Here is a 19,102-nt window from a genome sequence, read left to right as displayed (position 1 = left end):
TTTACCGAAGTGCATAGCAACTTTTACAATAGTTATCTTTGGATCTCAATAGTCAAGGCAAAGTCCGCACATCCTATCCTTATTAAGCTTGAGAGAAAAATGAGACTTCTAAACAGTGAAGAACTAGGTTAAATATAACCTTTCTCAGTAATCTCATAACTTTAGAGCTGAATCTCATTATTTTTCAAGAGGAAATGTAGACAGAATCAATTGAATGTTTCCACTTGATTATGGGCAGAACCAAAGAGTCAGCTAAACATATATGCATGTCTTCCTATAGCATCAATCAGTTCTTGCTGCTAAATAATAAAACCTGCACTGGAGATGAAATCTTGAGCACATCAGACAGATCATGGTAATTATGAACTTCTGAGAATGACTGAGCAATTCATGTCGTTTTATTGCACTAATCACAGATGCCTTAATCTTCAGAATGACTTCAAATATGTGATTGGTCACCAAAAGTAAATATGATGCATTAAAGCCTTAATATAATTGTTATGTCTCTTTCATGCTGATGGGTTACAAAGCAGGAATTACAGTCATATAATGGTGCTATGTCAAAGATGATTTTATCTTAAATGGTTTCATGCTGTACTAAGTCTGGACCATGAAATAACATGCATATTTTTACCATGTTGCAGCTAACCAATGTCAAACGGTTGTGGATGAAGTGTGTTGGTAAGGTTCAGCCTCTTAGATGATACCAAAAAGAGATTTTTATGGTTACCACTAGAAATCATAAATTGGGTGTAGATCTTGCATCTACATTTACAATGTGGAAGCAATGATCCTCCTCTTCAAGGTAAGGCGTGAAAGGTCTAGCTTGGGTTGTCAAACTTGTTGGCATGTCAGGTTCAGATTCAAGGGCAGGTGAACCCTTCTACAACATTGTAAGTGAATTTTACACCTGCACTAAAAGAGCGTATCTAGCATAATATTCTACTTTCAAATCTTTGAAGAACTTATGAAAGTCACTCAACTTGCTAGGTCTGCACTATCAGTCCATGTCAAGTCAATGCATGTATGATATAAAGAAAAAGATTAAACATATTCACTCCCCAGAGTAGGGTTTGATGTTAGATGAGTCATTATGTTTCTTTTCAAGGTTATTTTTGCCATCTTTAACATGGAATTTCTCAATTTTGACACCATAGCTATATGTGTCTATGAAAGTGTTAGTTGTCAAATATCATGATACTATTTAAATATAAAGCTTAGTGGTGCACTACAACCATTAAGTATTTTATCATGCTTAGCATCATGGCATGATATTCATTTATATAATCTTGGAAAGGCTCATAATGAATTTTTAGTGTTCTTCATCATCAAATATTAGGCAAAGCAAGAACTAAAATCTTAAAAAATTTCCAAACTAGTTTCACATTATAACTTACAATCTTAACACACTGTGGTCAACAAAAGCTTAACCATTGCAGATGTCATTTTATTTTTGCTACTAGAATGGTTCTTAAAGAAGTATGACATGGGTTATCGAATCTAGACATCTCAAATATCACCATCAATCTTGTTTTCCAACTCAAGAATATCAAAATTAACTTAGACATTAGGAGGTTCTGTCCACCAAATATAGGTCTACGTAAGACATCTATTGGGAGGTTGGAGCCTCTATCCCCTCTAGGTGAAGGTACCATTCACATAGACCAATGGATTTGTGACATGTGCTTAACCACCTCCTGTGGATCCTTGTCTTTGGCTGTTGTGACGTTCATTGACAGCTTGAGCTTTTGGTGTAAAGGAAACAGTGATTCCAACAAGTGGTATCAAAGCGTTGGGTTATGAGTTCAAATCCCTCAAGTCATGCTGAGGGGGGGGATTGTTGGGAGGTTGGTGCCTCCGTCCCCTCTAGGTGAAGGTATCGTTCAGCATAGACCGATGGATTTGTGACATGTGCTTAACAGCCTCTTGCGGATCCTTGTCTTTAGATGTTGTGACGTTCATTGACAGCTCGAGCTTTTGTTGTAACGGCAACAGTGATTCCAACAACATCTACATAAAAAGTGGTTTGAGATAAAATAAGTGTAAAATGGTGCTAGAGTTTCTCTAACTTGCAATTGAAACCTCACAATTTCATGAATTAGATCAACTAAATTCAAATTTGCAGTCGAATGCAGTCTGATACAGTGTAGACATTTAAGAAGGTAGAAGGAGGGTCGTAAATAGGAATCTTGTGCATCCCAAAACCTACTTTGTTGTCAAAAAAATAATTTGGGTCCCAGGAGATATGTAAAGACTAACATTGCCTCCTACTTTATTATGGCACAAACCACAGTAGACAACATGCAATAGTAGTCAATAAATAATAGTGCAATGTAAATAATAGAGGAGAAAGAAACAGTATCAGTTGTGATTTAAAAAGTTTTATTCCCACACTAAAAAAGATGCATTTCTCTTGCACGGACATGTGTAATGTCCCCTTTCTAATTTTATATGATATTTAAAGCCTCTAATCAGATTTTAAAATCAAACAACCAATATTTCAAAAGATCAAACAATTTCTCAATAAAACTCAAATAGGGTATGCCCGAAATAGTGCCAAAAACTTCATAGCTTCATATATTATTAATAAATCTGAAAGTAGACATTTTTACAGAAATTTTGCCAACATAACAGCCCACAAAATGACATTTCCAAATCTGTATAAAGTTTACACAACTCCCAAACGGAGGACAAAAATAATGCTCATTGAGCTCCCGAAAACAACACAAAATAGCCTGGAAACACCACAAAACACTAATAATCTATCACAGAAGTATAACCACGACCCAATACATGTATTCAGCTCTATTTTAACATCGAAATGTCTGCAATACAGCAACAAACCAAACTGATATAAAATACTCAACCGGAAACACCAAACTCTTACAAGAAACACACCCGAAAACTCAGAAATTTGCACTATTCAGCACAAGGGCAAACTCTGCATGAGCTTGCACATAGAATGGCCTCAAACTCCCGTCCTTAGCCTCCTTGGAAACCTGCAAACTCTCATCCTTGGGTCTCCTTCTCCACAGGTTTGGCAGCCTCTGAAAAACAACAAAGCAATGAGCAAAAATCAAGTCTAGAATGAGCCCGAAATACCTCCAAATCCCTTTTAAAAGAGGGCATAACCCTAACTCATGACCAAGAGGGGTCAATAATACATATTTTAATAATAATTTTTATTTATTAATCCATTGGTTTTCAAAGATTAGCCCCTTTTGCCAAAACTTCACTTTTTGAGCCTACCTGCCTTAGAAAAAGTTATTATTTTTAATTATTTGAAAAGGGGACATGACAAGTCCTCTCCTCCCAAATATTGCTTGTCCTCAAGCAATGAAGGTTGGGATGCTCAAGAATATGTGCTCCTTCCCAAGTTGCATCTTCCAATGGTAATCCTTTCCATTTGACCAAATGCTCTATGATGCTCCTATTTCTCAATCTTTTCTCTCTTGTATCCAAAACCTCTTCTGGTATCAAAACTAATTTCCCTTCATCGTCAAGAGGTGGTAATTCTGTAGATACCATGGTTTGCTGGCCTAGAACCTTCTTCAGGCAAGAAACATGGAAAACATTATGTATTTTGTTGTTTCGTGGAAGCCCCAATTCACAAGCTACCTCTCTTTCCTTCCTAATGATCTTACAAAGCCCACAGAACCTTGGCTTGAGCTTCTCTGCCCCACTCTTCTTCAAGGTGCTTTGCTTATATGGCTGCAATCTAACAAATACCAAATCTCCCACCTCAAAAGATCTTTCAGTCCTTTTCCTATTAGCATACAACTTTTGTTGGTTCTGTGCATGTTGTAGATTATCCTTGAGGGACCTTATTATGTCTTGGCTCTGCTTGACAAAATCACTTGCTGCAGGTACTCTACTATCTGAAAGTACTAGATCAACAAAGGAAAGGGCATCATAACCATAAAGAGCACGAAAATGAGGCATACCAATAGACATGTGATGAGATGTATTGTAACAATACTCCCCTAGGTGCAACCATTTCACCCAAGCATGTTGTTGATTTGAAACATAGTTCCTCAAATATCCCTCTATCCATTTATTAACTATCTCTGTTTGTCCATCTATTTGAGGGTGATAGCTAGTACTGGGAATGAATTCAGTTCCTACCAAATGAAAGAGATCCTTCCAAAAAGCGCTAAGAAATCTACTGTCCCAGTCACTGACAATGTTTCTAGGCAAGCCATGTAATCTAAAAATTTCCTTGAAGAACAATTCGGCCACTTGTGATGCCTTGAAATCAGATGTGATGGGAAAGAAATGTGCATACTTAGTTAGTCTATCTACCACCACATATATACAATCTTTACCTTGAACCTTGGGCAACCCAGTGATGAAGTCCATGGAAATACTTTCTCATTTTTGTTCAGGAACAGGAAGTGGCTGCAACAACCCTGCAGGAAAAATTTGCTCACTCTTGTTTTGTTGGCATACCATACATTCCTTAATGTGTTTAAGGACATCCTCCTTCATACCCTTCCATGGAAACCGCTCTCGAAGTTGCCTGTATGTCTTGAAGTATCCTTAATGACCAGCCAAAGGTGTATCACGAAAGGCCCTCAATATCCTCTCCTTAATTTTTGATCCTAGCACTAAGAAGATCTTGTTCTTGTAAAAAATTAATTCACCAACAACCTTGTACGTGTTATCATCCACTAACTTATCCAAAATTTTGGTGGCAAAGGAATCTTTAGCATACTCTGAAATTATGGAGACTTTCCAAACAGCAGAGATTGATGTTAAGGAACACAAAGTGGGCTTTCTTGATAGAGCATCAGCAACCACATTATTCTTTCTTTTCATGTATTCAATATCAAAATCATAAGCTTGCAATTTGCTTACCCATTTTTGTTGACGATCATTCAAATCCCTTTGGTTCAAGAAGAACCTAAGGCTATTATGGTTTGTCTTTACAATGAATCTCCCACATACCAAATATTGTTTAAACTTATGAAGTGCATGCATGATTGCCAACATTTTCTTATAATAGATGAAGTAACCTTTCTCTGATTGATTTAATTTTCTACTCTCAAATGCTATTGGATGTCCCCTTTGAGTTAGGACAGCCCCTATGCCTTCTCCAAAAGCATCACATTCAACAACAAAAGGTAAAGAGAAATCTGGAATTACAAGCACAGGGTATGAACTCATTACCTCCTTAAGCTTATCAAATGTTTTTTGTGCCTCTTCTATCCAAACAAAAGCTCCTTTTTTTGTCAAATCAGTCAAAGGGGCAGCAAGCTGAGAAAATCCCTTGGCAAATCTCCTATAGTAGCTACACAACCCGAAGAAACCTCTCAACTGTGCAAGATTAGCAGGTGGAGGCCGATCCAAAATTGTCTGGATTTTTTATTGATCAACCTATACTGCTTTAGAACTTCTAATGTGTCCCAAATATATGATCTCTATCAAACCAAACTCACATTTAGATAGCTTAGCATAGAAGGATTGCTGCTCCAAGATTCCCAAAATAGTGTCTATGTGCTTTAGATGCTCTTCCCATGTTTTACTGTAAATCAAGATATCATCAAAAAATACCAAAACAAATTTTCGAAGATGCTTGCTGAATACCTTATTCATGCAAGATTGGAATGTTGTTGGTGCATTAGTGAGGCCAAATGGCATAACAAGAAATTCAAAGTGCTCATAGTGACATCTGAAAGCAATTTTTTCCACATCTTCCCTCCTCATTCGGATTTGATGGTACCCTGATCTTAAGTCAATTTTTGAGAAGTATACAGCACCATGTAACTCATTAATGAGTTCATCTATGTGTGGTATGGGTTACCTATTTTTCATGGTCTTCTTGTTTAGAGCCCTATAGTCTATACACATTCTCATTGTATCATCCTTGCTGATTTCTTTTTCCTTCTCTTCTTCTTCCTCCTCCTTAGTGTCATGAAATTCCTCATGCTCATCCGAATCAAATTCTGAAACAACTTCAATATAGTGCACTTAACCTTTCCCTAAACATCTGTGTCCTGGAACCCATGGTTCTCTACAAGTGAAACAAAGCTTTTTCTTTCATAATTCACTCCTAATCTCTTCATCTACCTTCTTTTTTGCTACATTTATCACATTCTTTGGTGGTAGTGCTGGAAAAGTCTTTTTCTAAAAATTCCTCTTATGTTGCCAAAGATTTGGGGATTTTTGATTAGTGACTAGTTTCATAGGCACACAAATTTCAAGTTGCAAGCTTCTTTTGATAGCTTCCTATAAGGTTGAGGGTGAGAAAGTCTTAACCAGACCCTTAACAGAATCTTCCAAACCATCAAGAAAAAGATAGACAATCCTCTTTTCACTCATATTAGGTACCATAACAGCCACTTTTTGAAACTCTTCTATATACTCATTAACTGATTTGGTTTGCTTCAACTTTAACAATTCTTTAATATACTCTTCATCATCCTTGAGATCAAATCTATCTATCACTCTTTGACTAAAATCATCAAATGTAGTTACCTGATCATGACCTTGAGTAGTCATTCCATGATACCACCGATCATAGGCTTGCATCTTCCAAGTGTAGACTTGCAAATTGAACGACATCACTCTCCTTCATGGGGTTAAGTGTGAAGAAGGTCTGTAATTTTTGTAGCCATGCTCTCGCTGAAATTTTATTTGTTCTATCAAAAATAGGTGTTGTAACCTTGCTTATTTTATTTTTGAGCTCTCTTCCACTTATGTCCATCAAAAGTAGGTGTTGTGACCTTGCTTATTTTATTTTATTTTTAAGCTCTCTTCCACCTATGTCATGCTCCCTCCTGTACTCTTTCTTGGGCATCAAAGTGTTCATCATATCCACATATTCTCTAAAAGGAACCGAACTGCAAAAGTCATCATCTAAGCCACTGTAAGTAGCTCTTAATGCAATCAAGTTACCTGTAACCTCTTCCACACGACTAAGGGTTGGATTTGGCACTGGTGGCTCATCTATAGGCAGGAAAATAGTTTTTGTTGATTTAAATGGCGTGGGTTTCAGATTTCTTGGCTCCTCTGAAGTGCTCCCTTTCTCATTAATAGAGGCAACTCTTTGCAATTTTTCTGTCAATATCCGCAAAGCCTCTCTAGTTTCTGTCAAACTATCCACTGTTTGCTTCTGAGTATTCTGGATGTCCTGGAAGAACTTCTTTGCCATCTCATCTGGGTCAACCATACTTTTTCCTTCCTTGGATTTTGTACTTTTACTTTTAACTAGAGGTTTGATCAAAATTTCTTTGTTCTTTTCTCACTACGAATATCTCTTTTCTCTTTCACTTAGTTGCATACAAACTTCTACAAACCCTCAGGCTGCCAAGACCGTAGCCCTCATACCAGTGTAATGTCCCCTTTCTAATTTTATATGATATTTAAAGCCTCTAATCAGATTTTAAAATCAAACAACCAATATTTCAAAAGATCAACCAATTTCTCAATAAAACCCAAATCGGGTATGCCTGAAATAGTGCCAAAAACTTCATAGCTTCACATATTATTAATAAATTTGAAAGTAGACATTTTTACAAAAATTTTACTAGCATAACGGCCCACAAAATGACATTTCCAGATCTGTATAGAGTTTACACAACAGCTCCCAAACGGAGAACAAAACCAATGCTCATCGAGCTCCTGAAAACAACACAAAATAGTCTGGAAACACCACAAAACACTAATAATCTATCACAGAAGTATAACCACGACCCAATACATGTATTCAGCTCTATTTTAACATCTAAATGTCCGCAATACAGCAGCAAACCAAACTGATATGAAATACTCAACCAGAAACACCAAACTCTTACAAGAAACACATCCGAAAACTCACAAATTTGCACTATCCAGCACAAGGGCAAACTCTGCATGAGCTTGCACATGGAATGGCCTCAAACTCCCGTCCTTAGCCTCCCTAGAAACCTACAAACTACTATCTTTGGGTCTTCTGCTCCACAGGTTTGGCAGCCTCTGAAGAACAACAAAGCAATGAGCAAAAATCAAATCTAGAATGAGCCCGAAATGCCTCCAAATCCCTTTAAAAGAGGGCATAACCCTAACTCACGACCAAGAGGGGTCAATAATACATATTTTAATAATAATTTTCATTTATTAATCCATTGGTTTCCAAAGATTAGCCCGTTTTGCCGAAACTTCACTTTTTGAGCCTATTTGCCTTAGCAAAAGTTATTATTTTTAATTATTTGAAAATGGGACATGACAACATGATAGGAAAACATGTATAGATGTGGGAATCATATGACACCATGTATAGAGAAATACACCATTAAATTGCAGCTCAAAAAAGGGGCAAATGCTGTCGTGCTTAACATTATGCAACAAACAAGTATTTACTGAGTACTCTGCTTGTATTCTAGGTTATGATAAAGAGTGCATCAAATCGTTATATTGCAAACAAGTAAAAGTTCAAGGGAAATATTTATACAGGTGAAGTGTACATGGGGAATATATTTAATTCCATTATGCATGGTAAGCTAATATTGAACAAAAACATAGAATGTAGACCTAATACATGTGTTTTTTTTAAATGGTGAAGCTCCTGAATTTTAAGATCATTTCAAGTACAAAAATTTGGTAGCTAAATTGTTTTGAAAATTTGTTGTTTATTAGAAACTAATTTTTGTGCTTAAAATATCAGCCATTTGGAAAAGAAAACTATGTTTGCCAAATAATTCAGGCATTTATGGGCTGACGATGAATAGCTGATCACGATTGTTCCCAGTTACAGGTTTTTGAAAATGAAAACGTGCCGAAATATTATAAAAAATCTTAACATTAAAGAGTTCATTTACTCAGTCATTACTACAAAATTCAAATGTGCAAGCAATCTATACAAAAGCGGAAATTCCTATACTGGGACAATGAAATTAGATGAAAGATTAGTTGAATGGGATGTGCTTGAGTAGAATAGGACGAGCTTAACTGTAAATCACTGGGGCCAATTAGTAGGAGACATGTTAAGAATAAAAATTGGGTAAAATACTAAAATAGTGCGCCTGGCTCTGGGTCCAACGTAACCAACAAATAATACTAGCGGCAAGTCCAGAGAGACTTCAATGCATTAAACCATGCGATTAATTGAAAGTTTAGTTAAATGTGATAAGCTTGAGTAGAATAAAATGAGCCTACGATACCAGGTGCAGGTCCAGAGACTTCAATGCATTTGTTTACCTGAATCATGGCATCTAAGCTCATGGTTACCTCACAGGAGGGATTCATAAACTAAAAAACTTAGATGCATTATTATGTATAATCTATCAGTGGCGTATGCAAAAGACTATACCAGGTGCAACTTCAATTCATTAGATACCCTCAATTGTCGCATCTAATCTGACGGCCACTACACGAGGAATTCATTAAATAAAAGAACTTGTGACAGAGAATTTATCAGTTGATTTTGGACTGTGAAAATCATGCAGAATTAATGCATTTAAACTCGTGGGAGCAAAAAGTAAATCACGAACTTATTAAATAACACATTTTGAACAAAATTCAAATGCAGCGATAAATTGCACTCACCCGAACACAGGACTTGCCTCAGGATCAATAGAGACAGCCATCTCCACAAATATGGTTTTTCCTGTTCCTTCAAACCGCAGCCAAATCGACTCAATTTCTTAGACAAAATAGTAAGAAAATTCTTGTCAGCAGACAACTACTGAAGTCCTCGATTATGTGTAATTTACATTTTGTAGCAAAAAATTCTACAGATCAGGCAGCTGAAGCTAATTATAGTACATCTGGCGAAAACAAGGCCTTATTTCCAGCTAGGTTTTAGAAATCAACTGAAATAGCCAGGTGGGTCCTCGAGATCTTCATTGAATTATGTGTTGTTACATTATGCGACGGATCAATGGCAATTTGCAGCGTATTTAGTCCGAATCAGAAGTTTTGAGCTATTAATACTTTATTTACATTTTCCGAAATTCTTTACGTGCAGTTCCGAGAGCGAAAACAATCAAGATCTCTTGTTATTTTGCTTTTCGTTTAGATCTAGTTCATGCACTTCCCCAGACAGAATCCAAAGGTCCACAAATTCTTGCAAAAAGTACCCAAAAGATGCAGCATTGCAATTGTTTTTCAGATCGTGTGAAGTGCTCTGTTAATACGTGGTGAATATCATGCTACAGCTGACGTCGTCCACTGGGAATTCGAACGGGAAAGTGACATACATTGATTTGTCAGTGGGAATTGGTGGCATTATTTTCGCCGATTTGATCCATCTTGGCATATTCGGGAATGGGGACAAAGAGGTTCCACTTTACATTCAGCGTGAACCCTTTGATTTTGTCGTCCACCATGGCATCACTCTCGATTATAGATTTTAGAATTCTCTTTGTAAACCTTACCACATGACATGAGAGGTTTTGAAATATGGTCATAACTTTTGTAAGATTATTTTGAAAAATAATATTTTGTGAGATTTTTTGGGCTAGCGTTTTGTGTTTTTTCAATTCAGTTATGTGTTTTTTCAATTTATTGTTGTATGTGTCTTTGTACTACATCATAACACATTAATTGTAGGAGTCATTTTTTGTTGTAATGGTTCTCGTCATTTTTAGTGTAGTAGTAGTTGTTGGTGTTGAAGCATTAGCACCAACAATGGCTCCACCAAACAAGCAACCTCAAAAAACTACATCCAAATTTGTCACATATTCTAATAAACGTAGTTTATTTTTAACCAACATAGGATTTTGGTAATACATGTTAATGATTAGAACAATACACTTTACAAGGTTACTTTGTTGGGGCGGATTGGGTTGCTAAGGCTTGGACTCATCATCAGGTCCACCTAGGTGGCATCTGAAGCCTAGCCAAAGGATTTGTGTCCTTTTTTGCTATGTTGAGCCTAGTCATGCTCAAGTCATTTTCCAATAGGGGCCCTCATATGTTTGGTCTTTCTTGCTTGTTTTTCAATCTTAGCCTTGAAGACTTTTCTATTTTGATGAAAAGAAATTTTCTATCCTATTTGGAATAAGTTTATCTGCCTCCCTCTATCGTGTTGGTGTTTTTTTGCAAACTATTGTTCAATCTCTTGGTAAGGTTGTCTATGTTGATGTAACTAGTTTTACCATGTTTGACCCTATAAAAAGGTTTGTGTTGAAGTGGATTTGTCTTGTAACCTCAAAGGTATGATTGATATTCATATATGAGGCCTATACCACACCCAATATGTGTTCTATCTAAATCTACCCAATACTTTCCAATGCTAATAGTTTAAGTAGAAAATTTAGGTAAAATCCCCTTATAAAGATTATGATCTTTAGCTCATTCCAAAGACCCCAAAATTAGAGGAGAAATGAACTACAATGGTTTGTAAGAGGAAGGTTTCCCCCTCCAACAATTGCACCAAAAATCTTGGGATTTCAAATGTATAGTAGTTGTCACTAGCATTGTTATTTCTAATCATTCTACATAAGGGAAAACAGGTTTTTGCTTTACTGGCCAATGAGTTTTTTGTTGATTTGGTTTTAGTGTAAACCCCTCCACTAGCTTAAGTCTCTCAAATCAGCCCCACAATCTTTCCCATGTTTGAAGTCATCCTAAGCATGAGAAGGATGGAAAGATAAAGACTATTCTAGAAAAGTACAAAGTTGGGTATCCTAGATTTATGGAGCGACAAATTTCTTGCATAATAATTTTTCCTCTCTTAAGGATCAAGATGGAATGCAAGAATGTAAATCACGTAAATTTTATGCCATAACATGTCTAAGGTCTCACTAATCTAGCCAACAAATGTTTTGAGCAGAATTCTCAAAATAATTATCCTTCATATTGATGTGTTATGTCTTCAAGGAGTCAAATTTTCTTAAGTAATGCTTGTTATTGCATGTCATGTTATTTTGGCCAATTAGTTTTCATTTTTCCTCCAAACACAAGGTTGGTTATAAAGTAGACGTAATCCTTCTTATGCCACAGTGGTAGTCTTGTGTGGTTGATGATGGGTCTAATCCTACTCAACAATTAGCGTGGATCCTCATGTTAGTTGACAAACATTTTTTGGGGATTATTGATGTTTATGTTCTCAATGGTGTTGTTTAGAGATCTACTTTTTAGCATTGGATTATAGATTTAGTGTTTATTGTCAATTTGGTTTTGTGCAGAGACTTTAATATTGTTGATGTAACCTCTAACAACTTCAAGGGTTAATCATCTTTCGATTGACAATAGGTGAAAAGGAGGTATGGTTTTATATGCACAATAGATTGGGGCTTTTGATCTAGAAAAAATTGTTGTTGTCATCAAGTTGTTTGGCATATGTGGATAATTTTTTGAGTGGGAAGTGATATATCTTTTAACATGGCTTGGTTGTGCCCTTATCACAACACAACAATTTTTCTTTTTTACTTCCTATCAAGATCTCTAGGTTACACCTCTCTCTCAGGTCATCCTATTACACCACTTCCCCATGTAATTCAATATTATTTGGCACATGTGTCATGTTTATCTACCCAAAACCCTTTTGTTTAAATACCTCATTGTTGAGTCATCCTCCCATGATAGCACATATTCAAAAGGTTTTGAACCTCAAGTGCTTTCCATCTTAGCAATATGAGTGGATTGTTTGGTCCCCTTACTTCTTTTTTTGTGAATAGTGTATATTTAATAAAAATTATCTATGCATTATTTATTCAAAATGTATATATTTATTTCAAAAATATATATTTAATATTTGATGTAGGTAATTTTGAATTGCTAGTTGTTGAAAATTTTGTTTTGCAAGTAAATTGTATGTGTTATATTTAAATAATCGGCCATTTTTTTGTTAATTTTTTTTATCAATAGATGTATTAACACTTAATCATACACATTTGAAAAAAGAGTGGGTAGATACAAGATCATGCGCCAAATTTCACATGGGCAAGGCCTGAAAAATATACAACCAACTTGAATAGTCATTAAGAAACAAGAGCAACACTACTTGAAGGTAGAGATTTAGTCATTTGACTTACCCTATACATTAGTTGGATTTGAGGTGTCCTCATCAACTTTTTCTTTATCATTCTATTATCTTTCTACTAATGTAGGATCTTGTTTTCCATATAATGTGGATTATTTTATTTTGTCCCACACATTGTTAATCTTGCTTAGGTTATATTAGAGTATTTGGGATGAAAGCATGTGGCATAATTCTTCAGTTACGTGTGTCACTCACTCTTGTATAAATAGGTAGTTGCATCTCACACCTCTTTTGGATTTATTAACTTCCTCTCACACTAATTTGTTTGTCTCTATCTAATTTGACATAGCATTTACCAAGTACATAAATATTTTGCCTATTTGGAGGTGATGGGAGTTATTAACCTCTTAGAATTACTAAGATGTGTTTTCTATGTAAATAACCCTAATATCTAAGTTAAGGGGTAAGTGCACCAAGATGGTGTACACAAAAGTGGACACCCCCACCACAAAAAAAGAAAAAATTTCAATAACCTGATCAGGTTATTTAAAAGTGAAATGTCAGCCAGGTTTGGTATTCAAGCCTAGCCATTATACTTTACAAAGCCCGATCAAGTTTTGTAAAGTATATATTTTCATTGTTGTTTGCATTTGAGGGTATTTTTATACCCTCAAACAACAACAACATCGTGGATTCCACAGTGAGAACACCAAAAATTGATCGAGTTTACCATAGAAACCAATTCTTGATTGCATCTCCATCCATGGCACCCCGCAAACAGGTAAGTCTTCATTCTAGTCCTCATTTATGTACTTTTTTATCAAATTTTGTAATTTGGATTTGTAATTTATAAGTTTGGTAATTGTTTTTAATTTTTTTTAATATAGATGTATCAAGGAATCCAAGAAAATGAAGGAGAGAAGAAAGATCCCCTCCTATATAATCAAACCCTCTGCTCGTCATGACACAACCACAAAACACTCCACTCGTTGTGACACAACTATAAAAACCCTCTACATGTAGTGACACAACCACAAAACCCTCCACTCAATGTTCTCATTCAACAACCACTGCCTCCTATAAACCCTCCGCACATACAATTACATCATTTAACTACTACACAAGAGGACCTCATAAACTGCCTCTCACAAAATAGTGCTAAAATTACCCAAATGGTCAATAGCTTGCGATCATCTACACTTGATCACCACTCAACCCTAGCGAATACACTTAAGCAAATGACCCAAAATGCAAATGAGGTATCTAGGGAGGTTATGAAATGGGGTACATGGAGGGATAGGTGTCATGCATTTTACTTTGATGGGTTATCATATCAACAAGTGAAATATAAAGACATAAAGAAAGGTGTTATATGTTCTCTTTTCACCGATCATATATCCGACAACTCCCTATTACACACAACCAAAACTTTCCCTCTTCATTTGTTCACTTGAGCTAGGATGAGATCATGTTTTTGGGATAGGTGATATATGGTATTTGACCTACCACCATGTAATAATTACGAGGTGCCTCTATATATTTTGAGAAAGCTATATTATGAGTTCATCCTTAGCAAGAAGCCAAATTACTTTGACATCTGTCAGTTCCAGGGTAGATGGAGAGGATTTACACAGGATAGACCTAGGGCTCATAGGGTGGTACCACAACATGAGAGGAGATGTACAACATGAAAAACCATGCCTCATGTTGTGCTCCCATCAATTGTACAAGATTCTATTGATTTATAGACTCTTCATGCGGCTACATCATTGATAGATGTTATCATTCAACATGGCTCACAGTTAGGTGGTTTTCCTTCACCTATGGCACCCCAACCATCATCAGATGCACCTTTAGGGTCATCACAACATGTGACAGATCCATCATCATCACCTATGGCACCAAGGTCATAACAACCTACGACAGCTCCATCATCATCACCTATGGCACCAAGGTCATAACAACCTACGATAGCTCCATCAGCATCACCTGCACTACTATTGTCATCTATGCTTGTGTCACCTGAACCACTAGTTTCATCTTCTCTTATGTCACCTGCACCACTAGTGTCATCCTTACTTGTGTCACTTGCATCATCATCACGTGCACTATTATTGTCTTTGGGGCCCAATCAACATTTTTGTTTTAATTGTTAGCACATGCATGATGGGATAGATATAGATGTGTCTCATGATGGAGTGTCATCTCATCCATGTGTACATTGTGGGCATACTTGTTATTCATATAGACATGGGGATTTCACACTCACAAATGATTTAATGGTGATGGTCTTCAGTGGACAGGAGACCGGTTTGTTTGTTTGTTTGAATTTTGATATGATATTATTTAATCACCTAAATATTGTACAATTTTTTTTTAAAAAAATATAGATCACTCTAGATTGATATATGAAAATTTTGCAATGCATGGTTCAACAAGTAGTACGAGAACACCAAAAAGTACTCATTTTGCTAGAGGTGAGAGGCTAGGAGCAAGAACACCTAAGGTTTTTTTAATATTCTTAAAAGTACAATAATACATTGGCTTAAAAATATTATTTCTTAATTGATATGACACTAACAACCCACTTATAGAACCTCTTCCATCTCCTACCATCATTGAAACCCTCTCATTCATCAAATCCATCCATATCTCTTTCTCCTAGCATTACCCAAACCCCATCTAATGAACCTCATGAGTTTTGACATGATATTATTTAATCAGCTAGAAATATCATAAAAGTCAATTTTTTAAAAATTTTATTGAGCACTTTAGATTGATATGTTCAAACAATATGCAATGTAGGGTGCAGCAAGCAATATGAGAACACTACATAGTACTTGTTTTGCTAGAGGTGTGAGGCTAGGAGCAAGAACACCTGAGGTAAAGTTAGTTAAATATTCTTAAAAGTACAACAATACATTGGATTTGAAATATTGTTTCTTAATTAGTATTCTTAAAAGTACAATAATACATTTACATCTCCTACCATCATTGAAACCCTCCCAAATTCATCAAATCCATCAAATTCCCATCCACATATCTTTCTCCTAGCATACTTGAACTCTATCTAATGAACCTCATGTGAGTTCGTCCTCCATATACTCATCCACATTGAAGAACATCCATATCACATAGGGTGTCTTGCAAGAGTGTGAAGATCATAAATCTCCACTTTTATTTCTTGACAAGGTGCCAAAAGTTCATTCACATCTCTCTTTTCCTTCTCGGTCTCTTTGTTTTCAATTTCTAGGCCTTGTATTATCCTTTCAACATCGTCCTTCAATTCCTTTTGTCTTCTTGCTCTCCTATGATTGTCTTGTTGTTATTGTGCCTTCTTGCCATTTACAACATTATCTCATATTTATAACAATACTCTTTACTATTTTATAGGGCTTGTTGGGGGTTGAAATTTCTCAAATTGATGATGTTACACTTTTTGCCATTAACTTGGGTCTTGAGAGCTATGTGGTATCATAGCTTCCACACCTATCAAGTTTACGATTTGAGTTGAACTCATGATGTGTCTTATTGATTCCTCTTATGTTATATTTGTTTCTTCTTTAGGGTACTCCACATAGCTTGAGGTTTGAAGGAAAGGGAAAAAAATTAGCAAGAACACCAAAATAGAAAAAAGGTATTAAATACAAGTCAAATTTATATTTTGAAATTTATTATGAATGAATGTATATAGATGTACTCAATGAATATGTGTCGACTTGTTTGTTGAATATATGTAGAAATAATTTAGTTTTGTAGAGTTGATGAATGCTCCCAAGACTGCCGATGTTGAGACAATGGAAGAGGTAAAATTTCATATTTTCCTTCTCATAAATTTTAGGTTATAGTATGCATTTGTTCTATGTACATATTAAACTGTTGTATTTACAAATGAGTACATGTTTTTTTTTTCTTTTCAATTTAATAATAATTATCAATAATTTGTCTTATTAACATGTGTTATTTATCTTTTACCTATTGCCACACTCTTTGAGACTTCATGCAAATCCTTTCCCATTTCATTTTGTTAGGACTCCCGAGCATCAAAGATGGGGTCAAACACAACAGAGGCCAAAGGTATGTATGCAAAGTCTTAGTTGAAGCCCTTTTGTGATCTCAATTTGGATTGTTTGTGTGTGCAATAGAAATACCTAACACCTACTCTGCAATTTTAACATTTTAATGCTTACCATACAACATTGATTCATTGGTGCTTGTACTTCCTGCTAGCACGAGAGATCTAAATCAGGCTACAATACATTTTTTATTTTTTTACTCTATTTGTAATCCCTAATGGCACTCTATAATTCCAATGTTTTATCACTTATCATATAGGTTGTGCCTCATACCAGCATTGATTCATCAATGCTTGTACCTCCCACTAGCATGGGAGATCTAGCTCAGGCTGCATTATGTTTTTTTTGTTTTTTTACTCTATTTATAATCCCTAATGCCACTCTATAATGCTAACATTTTATTTCTTATCATACAGGTTGTGTTTCATACCAACATTGATTCATTAGTGCATGTACCTCCTACTAACATGAGAGATCTAGCTCAAGCTGTAGTACTTTTTTTTTTATAACTCTATTTTCAATCCCTAATGCCAGAGTAATGCTAACATTTTATTGCTTATCATATAGGTTGTACCTCCTGTGAGCATTGATTCATCAGTAGTTGTGTCTCCCATTGTCACTCTACCTCATCATTTTGTGAGGAGTCCCACCCATCGACGAAGGAGCTCATTACCACGATCATTCAGTCCAACTATGGGACAAAGGGATGAGGCAATGAACAACTCAACTATCCACAATTTGGAACCCAATTTCTAGTTATTTTCATATTACTTATAGATAAGATATTTGATAGTGTATTTTAATTTTTCTTCTGCAAACACTTGGCGAGCCACAAACTGCATCAAAGAGGCTCAATTTTGATGATTTTGCATAGTCATAAATATTGATAGTGATATACATATGTAGTTGTGGTCATCACATGACATTGATATATATATTCGACTTTTGTATTGTATATATTTGAGATTTGTATTGTGCACATTCAATATTTGTATTGTCCACATTCAACATTTGTCTGGTATTCAACTTTTGTATTGTATATATTTGATATTTGTATTGTGCACATTCGACATTTCTATTGTACACATTCAACATTTGTCGGGTATTCATCTTTTGTATTGTACCGATGAGGCAACATCTTTTTGTAACTATATGATATATATGACATGATATATTTTTTATTTTGATATACATTAAACTTGCATTTCCATCCAACTTGTTCAATGTGTGCATACAAACCTGTATTTCAACTTACTTTCTCACAATTAATCAAACACATGAATGTTTATTATTTTATACATAAAATGTAACATGTTTATCAAATAAATTATAACATGTAATCATATGTCACTTATTTTGATGTAATAAGACATGAAAAGTAAAAATATGTCATGATTTTTGTATTTGTGTCAAAGATTGTAGCCCGATAGTGCTTAGAGACTCTTAGGGACACTTCCATTTAGTGTGGTCGACATTGTCAAAGGGACATTGTGGATGAAATGAGGTTGGTCCTAGGCTAAACCTGACCAACCAGAGTTAACAGAGTAGACGATTCAATCCTAGGACCAACAGTTTGAAATATATACAACCTTGTTCATTTTGATTAAGTAACATTGCAACTTTTGGCAATAGGCAAGATATGAATGCCAAATCCACAAAAAGTTAAATATCTAAAAACTGAGATAGGTTGTTGTAGGCATAGATAACATGATCCTGTAGCACCTGACAGTTCATCAATACCTTGCATGAGCTCAAAGAAATGCCCAATCAAAGATCACAACCCGATGGTGCTTAAAGACCTTTAGGGACGCTTCTGTTCAGTGTGGTCGATACCGTTGGATAGACATTTTAGTTGAAACAAGGTTGGTCCTAGGCTAAACCCAACAAATCAAAGCTAATGGAGAAGATGATTCGATCCTAGGACCAATGATTTGAAATATACACAACCTTGGTCATTTTAACCGAGCAACATTGCAAATTTTGGCAACAGGTGAGATACAGATGCCAAATCCAAACAAAGTCGAATCTCTAAAAGTTGAGATAGGTTGTTGTAGGCCTAGATAATATGATCCTGTAGCACCTAATAGATTGTCAATATCTTGCATGAGCTTAGAGAAAT

General features: G+C 35.6%; 1 protein-coding gene across 1 annotated transcript in view; it reads right to left on the bottom strand.

Annotated features, from left to right (window-relative positions):
* Positions 1-10,346, bottom strand: part of UTR7 (UDP-N-acetylglucosamine (UAA) transporter family) — a 130,182-nt gene extending 119,836 nt beyond the window's left edge. Inside the window, exon 1 of the mRNA XM_089832892.1 lies at positions 9,526-10,346. Within this exon, the coding sequence (XP_089689018.1) occupies positions 9,526-9,566 (41 nt within the window). The 5' untranslated portion in view covers positions 9,567-10,346. The remainder of the gene's footprint in view (positions 1-9,525) is intronic.
* Positions 10,347-19,102: the final 8,756 nt, after the last annotated feature.

This window comes from Cupressus sempervirens, chromosome 5 (genome assembly GCF_028749045.1).
Source record: "Cupressus sempervirens isolate cs-2001-9-10 chromosome 5, ASM2874904v1, whole genome shotgun sequence".
NCBI lineage: Eukaryota > Viridiplantae > Streptophyta > Pinopsida > Cupressales > Cupressaceae > Cupressus > Cupressus sempervirens.
The sequence above is the reverse complement of the archived record's forward strand: the minus strand, read 5'-3'. Positions and strand labels throughout refer to the sequence as shown.